General features: G+C 38.5%; 1 protein-coding gene across 1 annotated transcript; it reads right to left on the bottom strand.

The window, feature by feature from the left end:
* Positions 1–8,585: 8,585 nt before the first annotated feature.
* Positions 8,586–14,040, bottom strand: LOC127787259 (uncharacterized). The gene is made up of 2 exons (XM_052315222.1): positions 13,472–14,040; positions 8,586–9,112 (listed from the first exon to the last, which is right to left on the bottom strand). The coding sequence occupies exons 1-2, from the start codon at positions 13,649–13,651 to the stop codon at positions 8,765–8,767; spliced, it is 528 nt and encodes a 175-aa protein (XP_052171182.1). The 5' UTR covers positions 13,652–14,040; the 3' UTR covers positions 8,586–8,764.
* Positions 14,041–14,366: the final 326 nt, after the last annotated feature.

Raw genomic sequence — 14,366 nt, 5'->3', positions numbered from 1 at the left:
CAAGAGTTTGATGTTGTCTTGCATGAATGTTGTCCCATTTTGTATCTTGCTTCGTTAATTGCATGTCAGTTATATATAAGAAGTTATTATGAATATGCATGTTATTCCATGATTTACATTTATACCTATTAAATCTCAAATAGGGTTTGTATCACCTTATCTTTCCTTGGGAATGATGCTTTATTGTGGACATGCAAGAGTGTGATGTTGTCTTGCATGAATGTTGCCCCATTGTGCATATTGTTTCGTTAATTGCATTCCAATTATATATAAGAAGTTATTACAAATATACATGTTATGAGGATGCATGAAGCATGTGCATGAAAATGATTTTTAAATAAATGTGTAAAGGCCTCATGATGCGCGTAGCGGACAAGTCTGCAGGATATATCCGTAGAGAAAATGTTGAGCTCAAAGTTGGACTTCGGTCCCAAGTTTATGTTATGGACTTTAGTCCTAAGTTTATGTTATGGACTTCAGTCTTATGTTTATAGTTCTAAAAAGCATTGTATATGAGCATGAATGCACGTATCATTATTTTACCATGTGAAAGTATCTTAAACGCCATTCATGTCTCTTTTGTTTCTTGATACCCATGATTTTTATGCTCGCTTTCTTCCAATTATACTTGCTGGGCCTTGTGGCTCATGTTACTTGCATCATTCCAAGTAAGGGTAAGGCTAAAGTAGAAGGCGAGCCAAGTGACTCAAGATCCATGGGATAGCAGTATGTACAGAGCCGTCTTATTCAAAGGTCCCTAGAGGTGTTTTGTGTTGTGTAATATTAAATTATGCTTGTTTTTGTTTTAGATTATATCCTGAGGGAATATGGTGGGTTTATGGACACTAATGTAGTGTGTAATATTGAGTTACTCATATTTATGCGAGCATGTGAACAATATTATATTTGTCCATAAGTAAAAATATATGAGTGTGGCTTCCTCTGTCAATATCAAGGAAGATGTATAAAATTTTAATAAATTTTAACATTTATGTCATCTTATGTGGATCCCTGCCTAGAGACGCCTACATTCTTTGCTTTCTTGTGCATTTACCGTTCAAGCAGAGCGGAGAAGCCTAAGCCTTTATTCCATTAATTATTGAATCACAGGTTTGATTTAAGAATCAGCCTATAATATGTTTTATTGGAACATAGAAGGCTTCACCTTAAATCGTTCTATTGATAGTGGAATTTTTCCTTTCACTTGAACCATGAAAACACAGATTTTCTCTCACCCAATTAATAAAGAAATAACTTTTTATTGCTTTGGCTTCCCATCCTTTCCTCGTGTTTCATGTTCACTGGCTAATCGCTTGACAGCCACGCTGTATGGTCGAGACATGGGATTGGAAGTTCAGATCAATCTGTATCTCTGTTAAATACTAAAATGGGTCGCCTTGGCCCATGGGCTCCACTGACTGGTCCTGAGAGCCTATGGACTGGGCTGGCCTGTGTGCAACGCTCATTGCCCATTGATACTTCAATGACCAAGCCCAATATTCAAGATGGCTCAAAGATATGAGTTTTGTATACCATACATTAGGGTCACATCACAAATAAGGGTTTAACAGAAATTTTGCTCTGAACATCTCGAATTGGGCTATATATTCCTTAAATTTTTCAAAAGTAAACAAGCTCCCATATCTTACTCAACTTGTTAGAAAATCAAAATACTTGATCATGACCATGATACTCTTGTGATAAGTTCTGAAATTAAAAAATATACAATTCAACAAGAGACCAAAATAGTTATATCTAGGGGTAGAGTATACTAATTTTGACATGAACTAGAAAATTGGTCCAATTTGGTTCTCATTTCATATTTTTACTTCAACTAGTTTTCGGTTCAATTTTGTTCGAGATTAGTTCAAGATGAAAAATTGGTTTAAAATAATTAATATTATTTTTTAATAATAAAAAATAATATGGCATATATATAATTATCAAAATGTAAGCTAATTTATTTTTGTTTAGATTTTTTTAATGAATATTTTTGTTTGAGTGATATATATAAAAAAACATTGTACATTTTTATAAATTTTATATTAAAAAGTAAAAAAAAAATATCATTGACAAGATAGGATTGGCCCAAATCAAACGAGTCTAATTTTTGGTTTGAGATTTTTAGAAATTACAATCCCAATTTGATTTGGTCACAAGTCGATTCAAACTGAATAAATACCTTTTCTACATGTTAATGCATTTAAGAGCAGTTCCAAGGGGGAGTGTCATCTTCATAAGTGTCTAAATGGCATTCCAAATTCAAAATTTGAATCTCCAACGGGGATGGCATTCAGGGTTGTAAAATGACAACTATTTTCTTGGAGTGCCATTTTTTCAATCTCTAGAGAGACAAAAAAGGAAAGATGCCATCTCCAATTGCCCTTTCCAACGGCTCTATTTCAAGTTCTATAAATGTAATATCTCAAAAATAATAAAAGTATTAATTAAATTTATCTAAATTAATTTAACTAATTAAATTGAGAGGCGGTGTGCGTGTGCTATGCATCAAAAGAAATTGAAGCTTTGTCTCTCAAGGAAGCTTCTAGCGAGATGAAGAATCAGAGAGTGAAAGATAGAGGGAGCGAGCAGAAAGAGCTCGCGAGAGCTATGGCCAAGTGGAGAGGCTGGCCGAGTGAAGCTCGGCCATGGTACCGAGCTTCGCAGCTGGGCGAGAGGCCGATGCAAGCAGCGGTGCGGCCGTGGGGTGGCAGCGCTAGTGGCGGGGGCAGCCGATGATGCCATCATTAGGAGGTGGCGGGGTTGGTGGAGCTCGGCCAAGGCAGATGGCCATGGGTGCTGGTGCGTGCGCAGGTGGCCGCGGCGATGCTGGTTCGGTCGCGAGAAGAAGAAGAAGAAGGAGGGGAGGGAAGAAGAAAGGAAGAAACCAGGCGCGTAGGAGTAGGGGGGCGGGAGAAGAAAGGAAGAAGAAGAGAAGAAGAAGAAAGAAAGAAAAGAAAAGAAAAGAAATGAAAGAAAAGAAAAATAAGGAAAAAAAATAGAAGAATTTTGGGATTTTTCAGTAAAGGAAGTGATCAGGTACATGGGTAAAAATTAGTAGAAGCATGATTTGTTTAAATTATAAATTTTGCGCGATTAGAATTTTATTTTGGGTTATGTTTGATTAATTTTGGGAGTTTAATCTATTGCAGCGTGTATTAATTTGGTGGTGTTTAAGCGGGGGAAACACTGTAAACGACTAGATACAGGCAAGTTCTCTTCTACCCTTGCGATCTCTTTCCATTTTATGATCCCCTCGTCTTCCCTTAATTTGTTTCGGTTTCGCGTATTAATTATACGAAATAAGGATTTTATTAGCGTGATTTAATTTAAATTAAATATAAGACTCATTGGGGTTTTATTCACAGTGTGCCTACGTGGGATTTTTGACGATTAAATTTAATTAATGTGAGCTACGGGTTTTATTAATCGCTATTAAACGTTTTACTTCGCAGTGGGAGTGCAAGAAAGAGAAGAAACAGCCGTGTAAAGACAAGCTCTTAACCCTCTGCTCGTGTTCTTCAATTCCCGTAAAAGACCCCGTGATTCCTCGTATTTTATCATCTCCCTTACTTTAATTCGGCACCTAGCCTTATTTGTTTTAATTTAAATTAAATCTGAGACTTCTAAAATTTTATTCGTTGTGAGCCTATAGGGGTTTGTACTGCCCCCACTTCTTTTGGGAATGATGTTGACCCAGCCTGGGAACTAGGTTCCTAGACGTGCGAGTTTATTTACGATTTTATTGGGTTTATTTACGGTTTTTCTCGGATTTATTTATGGTTCGGTCAGAGCTATCGAGCAGTAGGGCAGGGGTCGGTTGTTGGTGATGTTGGGGTAGACTATTGTATGGCCCTGAAATGGACCGTCGAGTGGACACTCCTAGTCACTGGCTGTTGACCAGTGCCGAGCACTGCTGACTAGCTCTACCAGTATGAGATTTTCTGCATGTTTAAATTCATTATATTGTTGTTCATGATTTGATATGCACATGGGTACGGGTTGCACATCGGGATATTCATTTATTGAGTATGCTTGAACATGGACATACTAGGTTGGTCAGGTTGCATCCAACACGGGCATATGCATCGCGTGTGGTTTACTATGTGGGCGGAGCATGGCCCGATGCCTGGATGTATCGGCGCCGGTGTATCACGTTGATGCTCATTACGCCATTACATTTATATGTGCATTTCATGGCTACTGGTAGTATTTAGTTCTCGGACGGGAGTACCGTTCCGATGGAGCCTTTGGCTCGGGTGTCGGGAGTACCGACATGGACGGGTGATGGGAGTACCGACCCGGGATGGCGCGCGCAAGTTTGTTGGAGATACATGTTGCCTTTCAGGGCAGCGACAAGTTGGTTTGGGACTTGGGTGCCAGGTGTCTTGTGTAGGTCCCAAGGACCGGTATGTGTTTTTTTGTATTATGTTATGCTATTGTGTTGTAGTGTCTCATGGCTTGTGTGTGCCTAGGGGTTTATTCTGGGGAGAGATTTCTGGTTTTGTGTAGCCTTCAGCCTTTCTTTTCTTATGCTTACTGAGTCTCTCGACTCACCTTGCTTTCCATCATTCCAGGTAGTGCCAGCGTGGGCCATGGCAAGGGAGTCATCTCTTAGCGGCAGAGTCGGTATGGTGTACAGGCAGCCCCGTCAATCCCGGTCAACTCTGATGGTTAAGTAGGATTTACTCTATTTTTTTTGCTGTGCCAGGTCATTTCTCGAGTCTCGTGTGTGTCAGCACAGGAGTCTATGTTTATTTATTTATCATGTGACCGCTGTTATAGCGGGGTACCCGTAGTGCATGCATGTGTTTAGCTTCGCCTCCGTTATTCTTATTTTTATGAATGCATGCCAGGATAGTTTTGTCTCATGTCCATTCTTTTTCTCCTCCTGTAGGCGCTCCCATTCGGGTGGTCCTGATGGTTGGGGATATCCGGTCGGGGGTGCTTACAATAAAAATACAGATTACCTAAAGTATGGGTTTATAGGTGAGGCATTTGACGGAGTGAGAAAAAGCCAAAGAGACAGCGATTGACCAACGAGTGACGGAGGGCCAATGGGGCGAGCCGGCGAGGGCAAAGGCGAGGCCAAGGCAACGACGGAAAGAGAGTCGAGAGAGGTAGCAAGCAAGAGCGAAGCAAGCAATTGAGTGAAGAGACGACTAAGGCAAGGCACGAGTGGCAATCGGCAAAGGGAATGACGCACAGAGAAAGAGGCAAAAAGTGTGGAACTTTTTGGAAATGATATATATATATATATTTGATTTTAATTTAAAATAAGTGTTTTTATTTTAATTAATTATTAGAATTTAAATTAATTATTTTATGTTAGATTATATGTTTTGATTTTAATTTAAAATAAGTATATTAGTTAATTGTTAGTACTTGTGAAATTGAATTTGAAATTTAAAATTTGATAAAAAATATTAAAATATTAAAATGACATCCTTATTTTGGCACCTGCCATTGGAACAAATTTATAATTCAAGAATGCCATAACATTATTCAAAATTGTAAATGAGTAATTTAGCACCCAAAATAGCACCTCCCTTTTGAGTTGCTCTAACTCAAAAAAAATGAGATACAAATAGAGATATAAATCAATTAAATACAAAAAGATTAGATTAAAAAAATGAAAAAGTGAAACTTGCTCAAGCGGTTTTATTGCAATTCACATTATTTAGACATTAATTATGATATTTTTAATAATACTTAAATATTAATATATTATATATTTATATGAATGTTATTAAAATTTTACAAATATCACTTCAAATTAATTTAGGACGGAGAAGATAGTTTGCACTGTAGCAAGGGATAAGCCAAGGGTGGCTGCGATGATAGAAACAATTGCCCACAGGCTTCTAAAGTAAGTTTGAATTAGATTGGCTCGCCATTTAGGCCAAGGCAGGTTGTAGTAGTCGATGAGATCTGTGTACACCTTGTAAAGGTCCTTCCCCATGACCAAATCCTTGGACATTGTGTTGAACAAATCGGCTACCTCCTTGTCCGCTCCAATGAAGTTGATTATAATCTCTTTTGAGCTCAAAAGTTTGATATCCCGACCATCGTCAATGATGCAGCCCATGAACGCAACGAACGAAGTGATCTCGTATCCAGCAGGGAGGTGGCAACTCTCGAAGGCTAAGAGATTCAAGACCATTGTTTCGGTAGTCTTCAACTATGAAATTGGGAATTTTCAATGTAATATCCTGAAATTTTTTGAAATTATAGAAAAGAATAAATTAAATTAATTTAATTAATTTGTGAGGCGGTGCGCGTGTGCGTGGAGGCGAAGTAAAGCACAGTGGCTTTTTCTCAAAAAATCTAAACAAAGTGAGAGTTGGAGAGAGAGAGAGCTCAGCCGAGAAGGAGAGAGGGAGCGGCTACCATGACCAGAAAGGAAGTTGCAGGCGACCATGGCAGCGTAAGGCGAAGCTGCAGCGTGCGGTGATGGCGGATCGACCGCATGTGGAGGCGGGCTGTGTCCGGTGGCTCGGTGGCGGTCGGGGAAGACGGCCACGATGGCCGGCGTCGGGCAAAGGCAGCCGTGGAGGCGGCTGGGCATGGCCGCGAGCTGGTGCGGTGCCATGGGGAAGAAGAAGGAAGCAGCGGCCGCGGGAAGAGGAAAAAGAAAGAGAAGAAGAAGAAGGAAGAGGAAGAAGCAAGACGCAGGAAGCAGGGGCGCGAGAAGAAGAAGAAGAAGAAGAAAATGAGAAGAAAAAAAAGAAGAAAGGGAAGAAAAGAAAAATAAGTGAAAAAAATAATATAATTTTAGGATTTTTCGACAAGGGAAGTGATCAGGTACGTGGGTAAAAATTAGTAGAAGCATTATATGTTTGAATCATAAATTTTATGCAATTAAAATTAATTAATTTGAGTCCCGGTTGTGTTATTTGCTAAGAAATGATTTAATTTGCATCGGGAGCTCAAGTGAGGTCGGAATTAGCTGGTTTCAGGCAAGTTCTCAACCCTCATCTCCTGATCTTTAATTCCCGTGAGAAACCCTATGATTTCTCGTATTTTATACTCTCATTTCGTCTGTTTCAGCCTGTTTATTAATTATAGAATTTTGAGTCGTTGATTTAAACTTAATTTATCAAGCTGGCTTCGAGGATTTTATTAGCGTGATTTAATTTAAAATAAATATGAGACTCGTTGAGATTTTAATTATGGTGCGCTTACATGAGATTTTAGATGGTTAATTACTTATATTACACGGTTAGATTTAATTAATGTGAGCCACGAGTTTTATTAATAGTTATTAAACGCTTTACTTTGCAGTGGGAGTGCAAGAAAAAGAGGAAACAGTCGTGTGAAGGCAAGCTTCTAACCCTCTCCTCGTGTTCTTTAATTCCCATGAGAGACTTCGTAGTTTCTCGTATTTTATTATCTCCCTTACTTTAATTCGACATCTGGCCTTATTTGTTGAATTATTATACATTGGGTTTAATTTAAATTAAATCCAGGACTTTTAGAGTTTATTTGTTATGAGTCTATGGGGGGTTTGTATCGCCCCCCATTCCTTTGGGAATGATGCTGAATCAGCTTGGGAACTAGGTTCCTAGACGTGCGGGTTTATTTACGATTTTATCGAGTTTATTTACAATTTTTCTCGGGTTTATTTATGGTTCGGTTAGAGCTATCAAGCAGTAGGGCAGGGGTCGGTTGTTCGTGACATTGGGGTAGACTATTGTACGGTCTTGAAGTGGACCATCGGGTGGACACTCTTTGTCACTGGCCGTTGACCGGTGCCGGGCACTGCTGACTAGCTCTGTCTGTATGTGATTTTCTGCACGTTTAGATTTATTATATTACTGTCCATGATTTGATATGCACATGGGTACGGGTTGTATATTGGGATATTTATTTATTGAGCATACTTGGACACGAACATGCTAGCTTGGTTAGGTTGCATCCAGCACGGGCATATGCATCGCGTGTAGTTTACTATGTGGGCGGAGCATGGCCTGATGCCTGGATGTATGGGCGCCAGTGTATCACGTTGATGCTCACTACGTCATTGCATTTTTATATGCATTGCATGGCTACTGGTAGTTATTAGTTCTCGAACGGGAGTACCGTTCTGAGGGAGCCTATGGCTCAGTTGTCGGGAGTACTGACAGGGACGGGCGACGGGAGTATCGGCCCGGGATCGCTCGCGCAGGTTTGTGGAGATATTTGTTGCCTTTCAAGGCAGCGGCAGGTTGGTATGGGACTTGGATGCCGTGTGTCTTGTGTGGGCCCCAAGGACCGATATGTGCTTTTATTATGCTCCACTATTGTGTTGTAGCATCTCATGGCTTGTGTGTACATAGGGTTGGGAAGAGTTTTCTTGTTATGTTCAGTCTTCAGCCTTTCTTTTCTTCATGCTTGCTGAGTCTCTCGACTCACTTTGCTTTCCATCATTCCAGGTAGTGTCAGCGTGGGTCCGAGCAAAGGAGTCAGCATCTAGTGGCCGAGTCGGTATGATGTACAGGCACTCCCGTTAATCCTTGTCAACTCTAATGTCTGAATAGGATTTACTCTATTATTTTGTACTGTGCCAGGTCTTTCCTCGAGTCTTGTGTATGTCGGCACAAGAGTCTGTGTTTACTTATTTATCATGTGACCGCTATAATAGCGGGGTACCCGTAGTGCATACATGTGTTTAGCTTCGTTTTCGCTGTTCTTATTTTTGTGTATGCATGTCAAGGTGGTCTTTGTCTCGTGTTTTATTATTTTTTTCCTTCCGTAAGTGTTTCTGTTCGGATAGTTCGGGCAGCTAGAATATCCGAGCGGGAATACTTACATTCAAGATGTCGCGCTTGAAGGTGATGTCCCGGAGACTTTTGCTTTCACTTTTCATGATGCGGATGCCGGCATCGTGGAACGTCGAGACTAGGTGGGCGACGTTGTGGCTGACCCTCTTGCCCTTTCCTTTTCCTTGATTTGAAAATTGAGGGGATGCATTTCCATGTTCGCTGTGTGCGTGGAGTAGGCTTTTGCGGCAGAGGTCAAGCACGTGCAAACATGTGGTCGTCTCTGAGTCCTTGCGACTGTAGTCCAAGTCGAAAAGATCGAGTATCTCCTCCTCCAATTTCTCCAATTCTTTCACTTCTTCAATGTTAGGCTGCACAAATAACGAGGGATAGAGCAAGTATGAAACCTGAGCATGGATAAATATGCATTTAAAATTCAAATGTCAAAATTTCAAATGAATAAAACAAATATTTTATTTAGCAATTACAATCCAGTTGCCTTCCCTCAAGATAGCATGAAGGATATATAAACTAAATGGTCATGCAATCAAAACATCAAAAATTTTGAAATCAATAATACGCATTTCCACATAAATAACACACGTGTCTTGGAAGTGTATCAAAATTTTAAGAAAGTTACACACACACCATGTATTGTGTTGGAGTTTTTGATACCAAAAATTTGTAGAAAGTGTCTATAAGTTAGAAATAAACACAATAATATCTTACTAATAATGTTGGAAAAAATAAAAAAATTCATGTAAAACAAAGTGTTAAGTCATAAAAATTGTTCTATAAAGTTAAACTCCTGATCAACTTATGATTTGACTTTGAATACCTAATTAGTATAAAAAATCTAAATTTCGAATAAATTGCACTCCTAAATTTTTAAAGATAAATAAGGTAAAATAGCTTAATTCATGTAAAAAATAGACACAAAAAATATCCTCAATGATAAGATAAGAATAATCATTAGGAGCATAGTTAAGGCATGTATGTGAAGCCTTTCTTTAGAGGTAATTCTAATAAGAAAATCCCTCAATATAAGGCAATCCTTAAGATTTAGGGTTCACAGATAAATCCAAGTCCAATATGAAGAAACATAGGGTAGGCATATGAAGTTCCTTTTATGTCACATGTCTCAATAATTTAGTAATTTTAATCCAAATTAATTTCGAACTCGCAAAAGTAGAGAAAATCAACCATATGAGTAGGGCCGACTAATTCCCCTTTGATTATCTCCAACCTAAAACTTCAAAATGGTGCAACTTTTGCATTAAAATAGAACAATTTTTGCACTATCCTAACAAGTCATCTCCAATCCATTACACCAAATGAATAGTGTTATTTCTATTTTCTTATTTCTTTACTTCATAACAACTAATTTATTTTAAAAATTATTTAATTATTTACGTAATTGTAGCTTAAATATGCAAAAAAAATTATATGTATTTACATAAAATATTATATTTATTTAAAAAATTAAATACGATATTATACATAATATCACAATCTTCAAGATTTATGATTTAACACTACAAGATTCAAAAGGATTACTTGAACAAAAAAAAATATTACAAACAAAAAATGTAATTAATCGTGTCATTTAATTCTCAGAATTAGTATATTGATCATGCCTGGCTCCTTTTGAAGGACATTGAAAAATTAAAAAATAACGTGCAAGTGAAATTATAAGCTTTCAAAGATAAGGTGACAATTTTGCATCATCACAAGTAGAGTTTCCAAGTTCAAAGACTCCTACCTCAATGTTTCTTGGATTGCCTTCATTTTCTTTTGATATAAATGAAAAAACTCCCAATGACAATTCAAGTTAACGACCTATTCTGATAAAAAATGTGAAATCAAAAGAAGAAAAATAAAGAAGAGTTTTAAAAAGTGATTACAGAAAAGATGGAAAAGCAACATCAACTCATTGAAGTCATACGTAAGGAAATTGAGGATAGACAAGAAATTTATGAAATTTAGAGAGCTTGAACTGAGAATAATCTAAAAAAAAGTCAACGCAACAAAATTTTATTTTAAAAATAAGATTCTACTAAAAAATTTGAGTTTCAAAAAAGCCATTTTAGAGTGATGAAATGCTATCTAATTGGAGACAGCGAAATAGCAAAATGACAAAATTGATGGATTTTGCCATTTTGTCATCTCTATTGGATATGGTTTTATGATTCCTATTATAAAGCTCAACTCGAAAGATATAGAAAGGTCTTGAGAGGTGAGCCAAATGAATAATATTTTACGGTACTCATACATGCCTATAAACTATTTTTCAAATTCTTTTCTAACTTAGTATCGGGGTGACATCTTTTCAGTTACCTCCTGGGACAATTACTTTTGTAAGCACCCCCGTCCGGATATCCTAATCGCCCGATCAATCCGAACGAGAGCGCCTACATAAGAGAAGAGAGATAAACACAAAACAAAAATACCCTGACATGCATACATACGAAAAATACAACAGCGGAAGCAAAACAATATACATGTACGCCTACAAATACCCTGCTGGGACAGCAATCAAGGAGTATATAAAAATATACAGACACCTGTGCCAACGATAAAAGATACAAGGAACAACCGGGCACAGTCAAAAATGAGAGTCAGAACTCCTAACAAAACATCAGAGAAAGCGGGGGCAACTAACTGTACACCCTACCGACACGGCTGGCTGCTAGGTGGCGCGGTCCTCGCCCTCGACTTTTGCTTTACCCTTACCTGGAATGATGGAAAGCAAGGTGAGTCGCAAGACTCAGCAAGTTTATATGAAAAAGAAGGCGGTAAATGAAACAGAGAGGATATCACCCCAAATATAAACCCACATGTACACACAAGCCATGTGATGCAACAACGCAACAGTGCACCATAATAAAACACCTGGCACCCAAGTCCCATACCAACTTGCCGCTGTCCTGGACGGTAACAAATACCTCCAGCAAACCTGTGCGCACTGTCCCGGGGCGGTACTCCCGTCACCCGTATCCCTGCCGGTACTCCCGACAGCCGAGCCATAAGCTCCCTCAGAACGGTACTCCCGTTCGAGAACTAATAACTACCAGTAACCATGCAATGCATATAAAATGCAAGACGTAATGAGCATCAACGTGATACAAGGCCCCCATACATCCAGGCATCAGGCCATGCTCTGCCCACGTAGTAAATCACACGCGATGCATATGCCCGTGCTGGATGCAGTCTGACCAATCTAAAATGTCCGTGATCAAGCATAACCAAATCATGATAATCCCATCATGTAGCCTGAACCCATGTGCATACCAAACCATGCAACAAAAATAAAATAAAATGTAATCAGGCATGCTATAATCACATAACGGCAGAGCTAGTCAGTAGTGTCTGACACCGGTCAGTGGTCAGTGACCAGTAGAGACCATCTAACGGCCTAAAATAAACCGTATAACAGTCACACCGTCACCGTACAGCTAACCCTTGCCCCTACTACCTAATCGCTTTAACCAATAAATAACCGAAAATCTAATAATAATACCCGACAACTAAGAACCTAGCCCCGGATGAGTACGACATCATTCTCATAGGCTTGGGGGTGATACAAACCCCCGTAGGCAACCAACGAATAATACCCTTAAAATCAGGTTAATAAATTAAATTATTAAACACAACGTTTAAATTCCATAATTTATTAACAGTCAAATCCAATGAAGGGAGGTCCAATAAATTGACATCGAAAGAATCGACAATGAGGATATATAGAACTTGCCTTTTCGGAGATAGCCTTAGGTTCAATTTGACCAAACGCGGTCAAAGTTATACAAACTGCAACATTCCAATTATTGACAAAATTAATAAAATTGGGCCCCAAATGAAATTTCAACCGCAGAGATTATTAATTACATACTTGGATAATTAAATCAGGGATTAAACGGGATTTAATCCAACTTTTTAAAGCCCAATTTCTCAATTTTTTCTTGTTCGCGAGCTGTTGCTTCTGCAATTTTTCTCACTGAAAGTGGAAGAAGAAAACACCCGAAATCGGGCTCAATTTCGCACAAAAAGGGGGCAGGGGGCGGCGCCACGTGGCAGCGCTGGAGCGGCTGCTGGGGAGGCCACCGCCTCCTTCGAAACGACGTCGTTTCGACGTCCTTGGGCTGATTTAATCAGCGCAATATCCCCCCCCTCGCGCACGCCCGCCCGCGGACTCGAAGCCGCGTCCACCGACTGGCCGCCTCGCGCACGAACCGGCCGCGCTCACGCTCGCATCTAACCTGTATATGTTTTAAGTTATATTTAATGTGACTTTTGGCCTCTTCCGCGATTCACGCCAGCACCCCTAAACTTTCATTATATACACAAACGCCCCCTATAATAATTACAGAAATGCTCGAACTTTCTAAAAATCACACAAATTAATTTATTTTAATTTTTTTCTTTTTCTTGAAATTCCTAAATAACAAAATTAATTATCTTAAATTCTTATTTCCTTAAAATCATATAATTTAATTTTATTTACTCACAACCAATTATTTTACTATTTCTTTTAAATCAAATAAACCCAAAATTAAATTAATTACCATTAATAGGGCGTTACAACTTTTATTTTGATTGTGCAAAAATCTCAAGTTTAGACCAATTCAAAATGTAATCCAAATTTCATATGAAATTTTATGAATTCAATTAATAACTGACTTTTAAATCTTATTTATGTTTAGAATAGAACGAGAAAATAGCTCAATGTATACCTTATCCTTATGCCTTAGGATACATTTGAGCTTGATTAGAAAAAACATTAGCAACTGATTCTCCAGCATCAATGCATCAAGTCTGAGCCTGATATATTGGTCGTAGTTGCGATAGTACTTGGAATGACTGATGTAGAATGGTTGTAGTAATTCAAGCATGAAACACCCATCCAAGATCATCAATTGCACGAATCCCTCGGTGTCATCTTGTCATTTAGAGTCAAGGGAATCGTACGAGTCCTTCAAATCTTGGGCCATTTCCGCTACGAGGTTAAAGACCTCTTGCACGGTTCGCCCTGCTTGTTGGATGTAGTAGAGGAGAGTGCGTCGCTTGTCATCCTCCATCGATGCCAATTGAGGCTCCCCGTGGTGATACGGCCCAAACGACACCGTTTGGGGCTGGTAGGCTGTCTTGTTAATATTTGAGATGAAGGGAGGAGGGACTTTGTAGATGGACGTTTCCACCTTCCTCGGTTGCTGCTGTTCTTGACTCTGATCATTGCCGAAGTTGTTGAGCAAGGCTTGCATCTCAACCACCCAACTGCTCATTTCGCCGTCAGCTAGCTCTCACTTGCAAGATTTGTCTGTCAGCTTTGATAAACATTGGACAACTATAAATACACAGCAAGATTTGTTTGCCAGCTTTGAAATGTTTTTTGGTTAGGTAAGTGTGAATTTTTAAAATTAAATTTATTAATTTAGGTTTGATTTTTATTTTCAAAAATATTGCTTTATATTAGATTTTGGACAATAATATTTTAGTTTTTAGATGAATAAACAAAATAATCCAAAAAACACCTGATTTTGGACTATTTACTAAACTTTTATTTAAACTTTCAGAATATTACTTATCGGTTAAATTGATTTTTTAAAATTTTAATCATATTCATTTTGT

Source organism: Diospyros lotus, chromosome 12 (genome assembly GCF_014633365.1).
Source record: "Diospyros lotus cultivar Yz01 chromosome 12, ASM1463336v1, whole genome shotgun sequence".
Lineage (NCBI taxonomy): Eukaryota > Viridiplantae > Streptophyta > Magnoliopsida > Ericales > Ebenaceae > Diospyros > Diospyros lotus.
Note: the sequence above shows the minus strand (reverse complement) of the source record. Positions and strands in the feature narration are given on the sequence as shown.

Excerpts from the sequence above, each read along its gene's own strand:
- LOC127787259 (XM_052315222.1), bottom strand. The coding sequence starts at position 13,651 with ATGATCTTGGATGGGTGTTTCATGCTTGAATTACTACAACCATTCTAC. Across the intron at positions 9,113-13,471 it reads TCCTAAGGCATAAGGATAAG|CCTAACATTGAAGAAGTGAA; the intron begins GTATACATTGAG and ends TTATTTGTGCAG.